General features: G+C 40.3%; 1 protein-coding gene across 1 annotated transcript in view; it reads right to left on the minus strand.

Annotated features, from left to right (window-relative positions):
• Positions 1-14,077, minus strand: part of gas8 (growth arrest-specific 8) — a 31,396-nt gene that overhangs the window by 4,332 nt on the left and 12,987 nt on the right. Inside the window, exons 5-9 of the mRNA XM_055649009.1 lie at positions 13,287-13,341; positions 8,193-8,398; positions 5,746-5,913; positions 2,553-2,639; positions 161-370 (exon numbers count right to left, since the gene is read on the minus strand). Of these exons, the coding sequence (XP_055504984.1) occupies positions 161-370; positions 2,553-2,639; positions 5,746-5,913; positions 8,193-8,398; positions 13,287-13,341 (726 nt within the window). The remainder of the gene's footprint in view (positions 1-160; positions 371-2,552; positions 2,640-5,745; positions 5,914-8,192; positions 8,399-13,286; positions 13,342-14,077) is intronic.

Consider the following 14,077-nt stretch of genomic DNA (forward strand, 5'->3'; position numbering starts at 1 on the left):
TCCCTAGTGTGTGTTGGGTAGTGTTAGTGTGCGGGGATCGCTGGTTGGCGTGGACTCGGAGGGCCGAAGGGCCTGTTTCCATGCTGTATCTCCAAATTAAACTAAGCAAGCATTGTCCATTTACCCGAATACAGAAGTAAATGAGAGAGATTTGTAGTACCTCCAGCTTGCGAGTGATCATCGTGAGAGCAGTTGGGTCCAGATTGGAAGCAGCGAGGACCTCATTCAGTTGTGCTTCTTTCTTTTCCAAGCAGTCGGACAGGACACAAAGTTTCTGCTCAAGGATTGCATTCTTCAAACCCGTCTTCTGCTGAACTTCCTGAATAGCTTTCTCAAATTTGTTGTACAGCTGATCCCGCTCTTCTTGAACCTCAACAAAACATATTAAAACAGAATAAGGGTAAAGCAGAATAAAACAGAATACATTCTGGGAGATATGCATTATCATGTCAAAATGTATTTTTCCCTTGTTTGAATTGATTTGTTCTCTATAAAAATCACGTTATCTGTTACTGTAGGTATTGTATTCAGTAGCTGTATGGTTTCATTGTACTCATGTATGGTATGATTTGACTAGACAGCAAGTAAAACAGTTTTTCCACTATAGGACATGACTTCAGAGTTAAGGGACAGAAGTTTAGGGGTAATATGAGGGGGAACCTCTTTACTCAGAGAGTGGTAGCGGTGTGGAATGAGCTTCCAGTGGAAGTGGTGGAGGCAGGTTCATTGGTATCATTTAAAAATAAATTGGATAGGCACATGGATGAGAAGGGAATGGAGGGTTATGGTATGAGTGCAGGCAGGTGGGACTAAGGGAAAAAAAAATTGTTCGGCACGGACTTGTAGGGCCGAGATGGCCTGTTTCCGTGCTGTAATTGTTATATGGTCATATCTCGGTACACATGACAATAATAAACTAATAGCATTCTGGCTTTTAAGAGGCGTTTACATTGGCACATTAATATGCAGGAGTTTGGATCACATGCAGGCAGAGGAGATTCGTTTAATTTGGCACACGTCTGGTGCATACATTATTATTACTAATAACAATAATCTTTAAATTCACCTTTCACTTCACTCAGACCAACAATGGGATCTGCTTGTGTCTAGCATTACAACACAACTCAAAACTAGCCGGACTGAACTCAACCTAAGCCAAGGATTTATGATGTTGTTGAATCCCAAACCAAACTCAAATAGATAGAACCCATCAAGCTCAGGTTGGATAGCCAGGTTCTAAATAAAGTACTGAATATCGGTATAAATTCTGGCTGATATGCATTAAATGCATTTATTTTATAAAATGCATTTATTGAATGAAGAAGTAGCCCAGCATGAAAGGACCCCAGGCCAAGGACTTTAATAATTCTTTTACTGCCAGACTGCAATCCCACTATATGTAATTGGAACCCATCAGACTCGGGTTGATTTACTAAAGTCTAATTTGTTCTGCTGGGATATTATGTGACATGGAGTTAAGAGGAATTAATACAGCTCAGGGTCAGAATAACCATGAGCTAATTGGGCCAGGACATGGAGGAGGTTCGAGGAACTTAAATGATTCCTGTTCCTGCTCTATGGTATTGGTATCTGCACAACAGCCATTTCCACTGCAATTTCCCCAAAAGGGATTTCTGATTGGTATCACATTATAATGGTTGTCAGAGTATACTGTGGAAGGTAGATCATCTCCAAAAAATTCGTAGAGAAATGGAATTTAATCCAAGGAAGTGTGGGGTGTTACACTTTGGAAGGTTTCATGCAATGGGAAATCATACAATGAACAGCATGGACATATAAAGAGTTTTTGGGTCCAAGTCCATAGCTCCATGAATGTTTCAACACAAGTAGGTAGAGTGGCAAAGAAGGCATGTGGTATGCTTCTCTTCATTGGACAGCACATTGAGTACAAGAGTCAGAATGTGTAATGTTGGTAGGACACATTTAGAATATTGCATGCATTTCTGGTCAAAGGATGTGGAGGCTTAGGAGGGGGTGCCGAAGAGATTTACCAGAATAATGTCTGGAGTAGTGGGTATTAGCTATAAGGAGAGGTTGGCCAAATGTGGATTGTTTTCTCTGGAATGCCAAAGGTTGAGGGCAGATCTGATAGATGTATATAAAAATATGAGAGGCATTGTACAGTCAGAATCTTTCCCCCCCCCCCCCCCCCCCATGGTGGAAATCTCAAAGACTAGAGAGCACACCTTTATGGTGAGGGGGGCAAAGTTGAAAGGAGATATGCGGGATAAGCTGTTATTTATTTATATGCAGAAGGTCTTGGGTGCCTGGAACATGCTGCTAGGGTTGATGGTGGAGGCAGATGCGATAGTAATGTTTAGGAGGCTTTTAGATAGACATATGGATATGCAGGTAATGGAGGGATATGGACCATGTGCAGGCAGATGGGATTCGTTTATGTTGGCAACATGTTGATCTTTAATCAAATATGATAACAAAAGTATTTTTAAAGTTTCTCTTCAGGTATGCAAGACTATTGCAGAGCTTCAGTTATTAGCCGCATTTCAATAAATAATTTTACGGTAACCAACCTTGCAAAAACGCTGCTCCAGTACTTCATGTTCCCACCTGAACTGCTTCATATCTTTGTCCATCATTTTAAGCTTCGCTCTAGCTCGCTGGAAAAAAGAAAATCAATTGATTGAACTGTTAAATGGTGCATGCTTTACCAGTGGCACTTTTCCCTTGAAGTCAAGAGATAGACCAACCAGGGCTCAGATATTTTAGTAACTGGGCAGAAGTGTTTCATTGGCAAATGTGCACAATTTTTCAACCACAAGATGGAGCTGTATGACTTTATGACGGGATATTATATCTGATAATCCACCCATAACTGAGAAACTGTTCATCCGATCGATAATTTGTTTCTACTTGAAGCAATTAATGCTCAAATGTTTTCGAAACATGGCGCTAATTAAATTGTTGTATGTAGAAATAGATTGGCATTTTAAGTAAAAATAAGGAACTATTTCTATAAAGTAAACACCTGCTCCAGTCAAATACCCAAGTGCCACAACTGCAAAGTGCCGATAAACTATAACTTTTTATAACGTCCAATTCACAAATCATTTTCAAAACCTTCATTTTCAAACAGGAACCCATGGTACAATAAGATGATTAGTGAACAGAGGGAGTTGTTGAGCCACCAAGTGGCAATACTATAACAGCATTTAAGACACTTGGACTGGTACGTGGATAAGAAAGGTTTTATAGGCCAAACGCAGACAAAATTGAACTAGCTTAGATGGGCATCTTAGTTGGCAGGGGCAAGTTGGGCCTGTATCCATGCTGTATGTCTCTAGTGACAGTCTAACTATATTGTCATCATCAGGTTCTGAGCCACTAAGGTTATGAGGGTCACCAGAAGCTCAGGACAAATCACATCAACATCATGTTTGCACCATGCACCTCTGATGAGGTAGAATTTTCTGTAAGTGGCTCACCTCTTAGTCTCCATCCAAAAGGTGGAAAAACACCAGGAGAATACAAATAATAATCCAAAGTCAAAGTTGTGATATCAGAATCTTGAAACGCTTTACACAATAGCTTTGAGGGAATATAAAGTGCATTCAGAAAGTATTCAGACCCCTTCACTTTTTCCACTTTAAAAAAAAAATCATCAATCGACACACAATATCCCAGAATGAAGCGAAAACACGTTTAGAAATTTTTGCAAAGTAATTAAAAACAAATAACTGAAATATCACATTTACATAAGTATTCAGACTATTTACTATGATACTCAAAATTGAGCTTATCCTGTTTCCATTGATTATCCTTGAGATGTTTCTACAACTTGATTGTGGAGTCCACCTGTGGTAAATTAAATTGATTGGACATGATTTGCAAAAGCACACACCCGTCCTGCAGGTCCTGCAGTTGACAGTGCATCTCAGAGCAAAAACCAAGCCATGAAGACGAAGGAAATGTCCACAGACCTCCGAGACAGGATTGTGTCTAGACACAGATCTGGGGAAAGGGATAAAACAATTTCTGCAACATTGCAGGTCCCGAAGAGCACAGTGGCCTCCGTCATTCTTAAATGGAAGAACTTTGGAACCACCAGGACTCTTAATCGAGCTGGCCGCCCAGCCAAACTGACCAATGGGGGGAGAAGGGCCTTGGTCAGGGAGATGATCAAGAACCCGATGGTTACTCTGACAGAGCTCCAGAGTTCCTCTGTGGAGATGGGAGAACCTTCCAGGAGGACAACTATATCTGCAACACTTCACCAATCAGACCTTTATGGTAGAGTGGCCAGACAGAAACCATTCCTCAGTAAAAGGCACAATTGGAGTTGTCAAAAAGCACCTAAAGGATTCTCCGGTCTAATAAAACCAAGATTGAACTCTTTGGCCTGAATGCCAAGCGTCACGTCTGGAGTAAACCAGGCACCGCTCATCACCTGGCCAATACCATACCTACGGTGAAGCATGGTGATGGCAGCATCATGCTGTGGGGATGTTTTTCAGCGGCAGGAACTGGGAGACTGGTCAGGATTGAGAGAAAGATGAACCGAGCAAAGTACGAAGAGATCCTTGATGAAAACCTGCTCCAGAGCATTCTGGACCTCAGACTGTGGCGGAGGTTCATCTTCCAACAGGACAACGACCCTAAGCACACAGCCAAGACAACGCAGGAGTGGCTTCGTGACAAGTCTGTGAATGTCCTTGAGTGGCCCAGCCAGAGCCTGGACTTGAACCCAATTGAACATCTTTGGAGGGACCTGAAAATAGCTGTGCATCGACGCTCCCCATTCAACCTGACAGAGCTTGAGAGAATCTGCAGAGAAGAATGGGAGAATTTACCCAAATACAGGTGTGCCAAGCTTGTTGCATCATACCCAAGAAGACTTGATGCTGTGATCGCTGCCAAAGGTGCCTCAGTAAAAGGTACTGAGTAAAAGGTCTGAATACTTATGTAAATGTGATATTTCAGTTATTTCTTTTTAATTAATTAGCGAAATTTCTAACGCCTGTTTTCGCTATTTTATTATGGGTTATTGTGTGTACATTGATGATTTAAAAAAAAAAAAATAATCCATTTTAGAATAAGGGTGTAACGTAACAAAATGTGGAAAAAGTGAAGGGGTCTGAACACTTTCTGAATGTACTGTATTTTCCACACAGACTTCACTCTCTCATTGCCTTCCACCATATTATTAGTATAGCCATAATGGTCAATAATTATCAGCCTTGGGGATAAAACCCACAACAATCCACAGAAAATAAACGGTGGCACTGTGATCTTTTACACATATAGACTTGGAATACTTCCAAGAATTTCACAATTAATAGCATGTTCCATTATCAACAGCTAAAATTATGAATTGAAAATTAGGAAAGACACTGAAAATAATTCTGCATTTGTTTTTGATGTGATATTTATGTTCATTGATACTATGATAATGGGCTGTAGACACAAAATGTTGGAGTAACTCAGCGGGACAGGCAGCATCTCTGGAGAGAAGGAATGGGTGACGTTTTGGGTCGAGACCCTTCTTCACACTCCGCTCCACTGTGATAATGGGCTATAGATTTAGTATAGCAGCATGAGAAATATTAAATTACAATACTTTATAACAGAGATCAGCATTTACTCCAAAGAAAATTAATATTGGTTAAAAAAAATATTGGTATCATAAACAAAATTACATTACTAAATCAGTAAGCACAAAAAAGTGGCAATCTAGTGATCAAATTGCCTAGTTATCAAGATACTTACTGTAAGAAAAGATTTATCCTGCTCATAGTTGGCCAAAAGTTTAGTAAGTCTTGCAACCTCGTCCCGCGCTTTTTCCAGAGGCTCGGTCAGACGCTTGTTCTGAAAACGAAGATCGGCCATTTCATTCTCCATTCGTTCTTCTTTTGCTTTCATTTCTTCCACTTGTTCCTGAGGAATTAGAGCAAAATCTGATGATTATTACTCCCCAATAGGTACTCTCTCAAAATCAAAAGCAAACGGCTATTTTATTCATTGTAAATCACACACAAGCCATAACATACTAGGTACACAAAAAAGCTGGAGAAACTCAGCGGGTGCAGCAGCATCTATGGAGCGAAGGAAATAGGCAACGTTTCGAAATAGACATAACATACTGTTGGAAGGAACTGCAGATGCTGGTTTAAACCGAAGATAGACACAAAAAGCTGGAGTAACTCAGTGAGACAGGCAGCATCTCCAGAGAGAAAGAATGGTCCTGCCGAGTTACTCCAGCCTTTTGTGTCTATCTTCAACATAACTTACTATTTTCTATTCAAATGAACATTAATATCTATTATAAAGTATAGGACTATGAGGGTCTTACATGTAATTAAGAAAATGATAATATCTTACTAATTTCATTCAGGTCCAACATATTCCTTTATTGTCTTTGGGTAAAAATTCTGAAAATGTTTGCCTAATGGCATTGTAGGACTATGTGCACCACAGATAGTGCTGTGGTTCATTGCCATCTCCTCAATGGCAATTAGGGGTTGCCATTAAATCATGGCCTTGCTAGCAACAGCAGTATCATTTGAGGATCTTTTTAAAAACTTCAAACATGTAAGCTAGCCCTCACGTAATGTACATTTACAATTTTTTTTAAATTACTCTTCACGCTAAAAAAAGACACAGTGGAGTCGCTGGTAGAGCTATAAATCACACACAAGACATAACATCCTGTTGGAAGGAACTGCAGATGCTGAAGAAGGGTTTCGGCCCGAAACGTTGCCTATTTCCTTTGCTCCATAGATGCTGCTGCACCCGCTGAGTTTCTCCAGCATTTTTGTCTACCTTCGATTTTCCAGCATCTAAACCAAAGGTTCAGCTGCTGCAGAAAAATCGCTCCAACATCCATTCTCTGAAGTTTTTTAAAAACATCGCTGGACAATTTAATTGCCGGAGTAAAATAAAATTTGACTTCTAACGCCGTCAACGAGACGGATCTCCCATACAGGACAAATAAAGGTAAGTCGTCTATTTTACATATAAACTTGCTTCATAGGATTAAATCCAAATTGTATGTTGTGACAAGGTGATTTAGGCCCCATACGAACGGGCAGTGTTTTTCCTGCCGATATGGGGTTTAAATTCACCGCAAACCGCAACGTTCCAAACAATTGCGTTCCACAAAATTCCACTCACAAGATGATTTAAACGGCCATTAATTTATGGGAATTACACACTAAATTCCTTCCATTTGGCCTATAAATTCATAACAATGAGATTTAAAAATCATGTTATCTTGTGAATTCTTGTGTGAATTCGTTATTTGGACACAGGCTATTTAAAAATGTTGACCTTTTCTTAAGAAATGGATAGATGTTTAGTTCTAGTAATTGAACTTTGTAATTAGCTACAATTAGGTAACTAACTAATTGTATGCTTTAATTTCAGGTCATCCAAGTAAGATTGTTTCATATTTGTTTCAGAATGCTTCAATCTATAATCTGAAAATTTCATTCAGTTCTTTTAATTTTTAAGAAAGTTATGGGCTTTGTCCTCGATCACGGCTTTTGAGTTAAGTCAATGGAAAAGCAATAGGGAACAAGATGCTAATTAATGGCCATAACCTTTTTAATACTGAAGATATGAAAGTGAATTAGATGTCAAATTAAACTTCTTTTTATGCTTTATCTGATGAGATAAATTGCAGGCTTGATTTTTAAAATCTCAAAATTTTGTAACATTGCTACAATATATGGTCCAGAGATGAAATATGTTCCTTGGGAAAATCTACATTTTTTTTCAATGTTCAAAGAGGGCTTAGTATTGAAAAATGCTTCAAGCACAAATGCATAGATCAGAATCCTTCAATTGGTGCTCGACATTCCTCAACGCCACCCTGAGGAAGAAGCTCACGATTTCTCATGTGTTATTGTTTCCAATACAAATTCAACCACTAGGAACAGAATAATGACTTAGAAACCTGATTAATAAAAATGGTGTCCAAAGTATGCACATTATTTTCTTGTAGATACTTACAAAGTAGATTTTACTTCAAAAAGAACTTGAATTGAACACAGATCCAAGTCAATAAGAGAATATACAAACTCATGCAGTTAGTTCTCTTGTAGAAATTCAATTTTTTATATCACTCAACAACACGTCATACCATTATGAATTTATTTATACCAATTTACAATCATCCACAGGACATATAGTTTAATGATGTGGAATGTTCTAACCTTCAATGAATTGATGAGTGCCAGGTTGTTAAGAGTGATGTCATTGTAGTAATTTTTGATATCACTGAAAGCTTTTTCATGGTTTTTCATCAGTGCGTTGATCTGACTATTCTTTCTCTCTTCAATCTCATGAATTTCCGTTTTTCTTCTCAATTCCATCTCTTCACGCAGCACATCCATCTTCTTCTGATACTTTGCTTCGATGTCTAATATGAAATTATAGTTTAAAAGATTTTCTCACAGTAAATGAAATAAATGGTCATATTATCCAAACCAAAAGAAAACCCTCAATTATTTTTCACTTCAGAAAATTTAGAATTCAATTACAAACATCAGATCTGAGGGCCCAGAGTTGCTGAGGTGCAGGGGAGTGAGAGTTGGACAGATCCTCTCTAAGTGTCACCATTATGATAAGATTAGAGGCATCCAATTTCCTTACAATACCAGCAGCAATTGTCTTTATAAGTTCTGGGAATACCTTGTCATAGGGCATGGAAACAGGATCTTCAGTCCAACTCGTCCATGCTGACCAAGATGCCCAACCAAACTAATCTTATTTGTCCAAGTGTGGCCCATATTCCTATAAGCTTTTCCTACCCATGTGCCTGTTCAGACAATGGGGGCAAAAGCATGCCCAACGTCACCCTCATCCTGATGGCCACCTTCATTCGTGGCTGCATCAGGCTGCGTGTAGAGCCAAAGTAGATGGGCACCAAGTGTCATTACCTGCTGAGGTTCAAAGTGTCCCCTGTGTTGCGAAGGATGGGTCTGGCTCTGCTGCTGCGCTATGTGCCAGTCAGCTGGACATTGCTGCACCATTTGTCCATGAAGGAAAAGTTCTTACAGACCCCCACCTTTGGCCACAAATCCATCAGGCAGTGGTCAGATGGAACATCCTATAGGAACTGGGGGACAAGGACTCAATCCTGCCATGTGATTCCCTGAGCAGACTGAAATGGCTCATAAGCAGAACTCACCAACAAGCATCAAGATCTTGCTTGTTAGGTGGTGAGAGGGGGCCTCCCAGTCAGATCCTTCCTGTTTCATTGGAGTCTTACATGCTGCCCTTCGGGATGGCTGCTATGGAGAGGAGCTAGTTGCGCACCTTTTCATAGTGTAGATTTGCAAAGAGAGCTTGGAGAATGATGCAAGGGTCCTTTTTCAGGTTCATCCTGAACAGCTCCGTAACAGAGGACTCTCCAATTTACGGGCTGTTCTCAGGGACACATTCGGGGACGGACATCAAGTGCTGCTGGAAGATCAATAACTCAGTGAAAGATGCTTTTGGGAATGTCCAAAGCTTGTGGGCCTTTCAGAACAGCAAGATGTCTGTCATGGAATGTTGCTGACTGGCCTATTCCGGACTGCAGGAGTACGTGCTAAGGGATTCACTGAAGCTTGGTGCAGCCCAGGCTCCCCCGGGATGAACAGTGAAGGACAGTCTGGATACCCCTCAAAGAAGGGAAGGGATATCACCCGGGCGGCCTCATGAGTGGTAAGGGGGCATTGTTTAAAGATAAGTGGATGCAGGGTGACTTGGACAGGTTGGGTGAGTTGGCAGATGCATGGCAGATGCAATTTAATGTGGATAAATGTGAGGTTATCTACTTTGGTGGCAAAAGCAGGAAGGCAGATTATTATTTAAATGGAGTGAAGTTGGGAAAAGGGGAAGTACAATAGGATCTGGGGGTCCTAGTTCATCAGCCAATTAAAGCAAGCATGCAGGTACAGCAGGCAGTGAAGAAAGCAAACGGCATGTTGGCCTTCATAACAAGAGGAGTTGAGGGGATGGGAGATTGCAACCTTCACGTGGTCCGCCCCGTTTTGACAAATGCAATCAACCTGGTGTGCACAATCAAATAAGATCAAATAGAACAAGTTCTCCTACAACTTTAGGCTGTGCACACCATACGCAAGGAGTTGAGTATAGAAGCAAAGAGGTCCTTCTGCAGTTGTACAGGGCCCTAGTGAGACCACACCTGGAGTATTGTGTGCAGTTTTAGTCTCCCAATTTGAGGAAGGACTTTCTTGCTATTAGGGAGTGCAGCGCAGGTTCACCAGGTTAATTCCCGGGATGGCGGGACTGTCATATATTGGTAGAATCGAGCATCTGGGCTTGTATACTCTGGAATTTAGAAGGATGAGAGGGTATCGTATAGAAACATATAAGACTATTAAGGGTTTGGACTCGCTAGAGGCAGGAAACATGTTCCCGATGTTGGGGGAGTCCAGAACCAGGGGCCACAGTTTAAGAATAAGGGGTAAGCCATTTAGAACGGAGGTGAGGAGAAACTTTTTCACACAGAGTTGTGAGTCTGTGGAATTGTCTGCCTCAGAGGGTGGTTCTCTTGATGCTTTCAAGAGAGAGCTAGACAGAGCTCTTAAAGATAGCGGAATCAAAGGATATGGGGAGAAGGCAGTAACGGGGTACTGATTGTGGATGATCAGCCATGATCACATTGAACTGCCGTGCTGGCTCAAGGGGCCGAATGGCCTATTCCTGCACTTATTCTCTATTGTCTATAAGTCTAAACACTATTGAAAGTATAGTCACTAAGAATATGTAAAGAGGTTTTGTACATTTTATGTTCTGTATATATTTTTAATCCTAATTAAATTTTACTTTGGACAAAAATGTTTTAAAAATATTGTTATTCAACCTGTCTCTGGCGGCTCGTTCAATGTACCCATGATCCTCAGTGTGAAAAATTTCCCCCTCAATTTCACTTTAAATCTTTTCCCTCTCACCTTAAATCACTGCCCTCCAGTACTTAATTGCCCTACACTGGGAAAAAGACATGACGCATTCACTCTGTCTATTCCCCTCATGATTTTATACACCTCTATAAGATCATTCCTCGGCCTCTGGTGCTCCGAGAATGGTCCTAGCATGCCAACCTCTCACTATAGCACAGTCCATCGAGTCCTGGCAGCATCCTCATAAATCTTCTCTGCGTCCTTTCCAGTTTAATGCCAACTTTTCTGTAGCAGGGTGACCAAACCCGAACACAGTAGACTGGTCTCGATTCCTTTTAGAGAGGCAAGTTACTAGTTTAAATTTTGCAGTGTTCACTGGGCTCGATTATCACAGGCCAGCCATCACATTCACCCCATTTTTGGAGTATGAGATGTGATCATATATTCCAGTTACCAGCTGTGTGAAGGCTCACCCCACCATATTTCTGACAGCAGGGCAAGACCCATTACCTTTTAAATTCTATAAGACCCAAAAGCAATATATTTGAAAAAATGCTTGAAAGACAAAAGTTCATATCATAGTTTACATATTATGTACCCCTATTAAAGAGTCTCCCCGTTGGTTTGCAAGCTTGTCGTGGTCGGGGTCTCAGTGACCCCTAGAGCTATGTCAGCGGGAGATTTGTTCCTGTTAGGGTCTCCCATGCTAGACAGGTTGAAGGGTAGAGGCGAGACGAAGAGCAATCCACTGGTCCTCCAGGTTGGAGGTTGAGCACAGGGCTAACAACCCTGTCTCGTAAAACAAATATGTTACGGAAGCAGCAACTGAAGGAATCGACACTACTGGGCATGATGGACTTCCAGGGCCATTGACGGATGCTAGGATGAATACCTGACTTGGGGTAATGTCCAGAAGCTAGCCCAGAACAGACAGGAGTGGAGGACCTTCGTTGCTGCCCTGCATGCCAGGAGGCATAATCGGCAGTAAGTAAGTAGTATTTAAAGAGTAGTAGGTTTCAGCAAGGTATAGTAAATTAACTTAATGTGGAAATCATCTTAGACATGGTTGGACAATATTGAATTTCTTTAACAAGAAAACCTCTCGCATTCATACAGTCATTGGCATTGAGGTGGGAGATTGCAACCTTCATGTGGTCCGCCCTGTTTCGACGAATGCAATCAACCTGCCGTGCACAATCAAATAAGATCAAATAGAACATGTTGTCCTACAACTTTAGGCTGTGCACGCCTTACGCAAGAAGAAGAAGAAGTCATTGACAAATGCAATGGTTCATGCCTCTGACCTCAAAGAGATCTGCCTACAAAAACTAGGGATCTGTCATTTTCTGATGCTGCTCGCGGTCAGATATCAGTTCCAGGGGATCACTAGAATCCAGTAATAGAGATGGCAGAAGATTCATTGTGTAGCCATTTCCAACCAGGAATTTCCACAGAGAGCAATCAGGAAGAAAAGTGCAATATTCTGTTCCCATTTAAAACATTTTACAGAAAGAGGGGAGAAAGAAAAAGGAACAGACAAAGATTGGAATTTACACATCAGATTAATTCAATACATTTATAACAAACAAACTGTTACTCTAATACCCAACCAAATTGAAATTGTTCACCCAGCTACATACATTAAATGATGTGGGAGTAATATTTATAACTCAGTCTGCTATTAAATATGAATCTAAACCTCATGCAACCAAGCAAAAATGATTAGGCAAAAGACCATAATTGTCATTTCAGTAGTTTAGCCTAAAGTTGATCAGTTGATCTAGAAGATGATCAGTTGATGAGCAATGCTGATGAGAGCAGGCCATTTCAGGTTGGCATGGATAGATTTAGTGGATGGATAAAGTAGTGTCAATACGAGATCATTATTGGGAATGAAAGGAGATTCATTTTGGACTGCTCCAACTGAACCACCACAGATAATGACTGATGCATTTTTATGTGTCAAACAACTACTAAAATAATAATCCAATGGTCTTTTGCCTATCATAAGATTCTAATAATCATGTAAAATGGTCCACAGCCTGCCTTGGATGGTGCTTCTGGCACCAAAGCAATAACTTTAAGGAAACTAACAACAACCATCCAATCTGGTGACTAGAATGCACCAAATACTGTTACCAATTTTCACTGGAGAGAAAGTCTCACAAATTCACTTAAATGTCTTATTCCAATGCACACAATTTACTAACATGTTTTAAAAGTTTGACTGCTGCTTATTTATTCCCTCATCGTTTCATCTAGGCAATTAGATTGAGCAATCATAACTCCTTCTCTTATATTGACAAATTAGAACGCAATGGCCTTTTGTATTTTACGAAGACCTAAACTGTTCAATGTGGTCAACCTGGGTTTAATTTTAAGATAAACCAAACCAACCTTCTGTTTGTTTCTCAAAGTCATTCCACAATCTTGTGATTTCTTCATCAGTTTTCTGTTTGTGAACATGAAACAAATGTCAAGCAATAGTGAATAACTAACATTTAATGATGGAGTTCTAGCATTTTTATGTTTAATTCACAATTGAAAAGTCAGTTTCTCATTTTATCGATAATTGAAAGCTACAGTGCCCTCCATAATGTTTGGAACAAAGACTCATCATTTATTTATTTGCCTCTGTACTCAACAATTTGAGATTTGAAATAGAAAAAATCACGTAGTTAAAGTGCACATTGTCAGATTGTATTAAAAGGTATTTTTATCCATTTTGATTTCACCATGAAGAAATTACAGCTGTGTTTATACATAGTCCCCCCCATTTCAAGGCACAATAATGTTTGGGACACATGGCTTCACAGGTGTTTGTAATTGCTCAGGTGTGTTTAATTGCCTCCTTAATGCAGGTATAAAAGAGCTCAGCACCTAGTCTTTCCTCCAGTCTTTCCATCACCTTTGGAAACATTTATTGTTGTTTATCAACATGAGGACCAAAGTTGTGCCAATGAAAGTCAAAGAAGCCATTATGAGACTGAGAAACAAGAATAAAACTGTTAGCAACATCGGCCAAACCTTAGGCTGTTTGGAACATCATTAAGAAGAGAGCACTGGTGAACTTACTAATCGCAAGAAAAATCTCCAAACACCTGTCCGACAGGCCAGAAACACTCTTCAGGAGTCAGGTGTGGATTCCATAGAAGACTTCATGAACAGAAATAGAGGTTACACTGCAA

Source organism: Leucoraja erinacea, chromosome 17 (assembly GCF_028641065.1).
Source record: "Leucoraja erinacea ecotype New England chromosome 17, Leri_hhj_1, whole genome shotgun sequence".
Taxonomy (NCBI): domain Eukaryota; kingdom Metazoa; phylum Chordata; class Chondrichthyes; order Rajiformes; family Rajidae; genus Leucoraja; species Leucoraja erinaceus.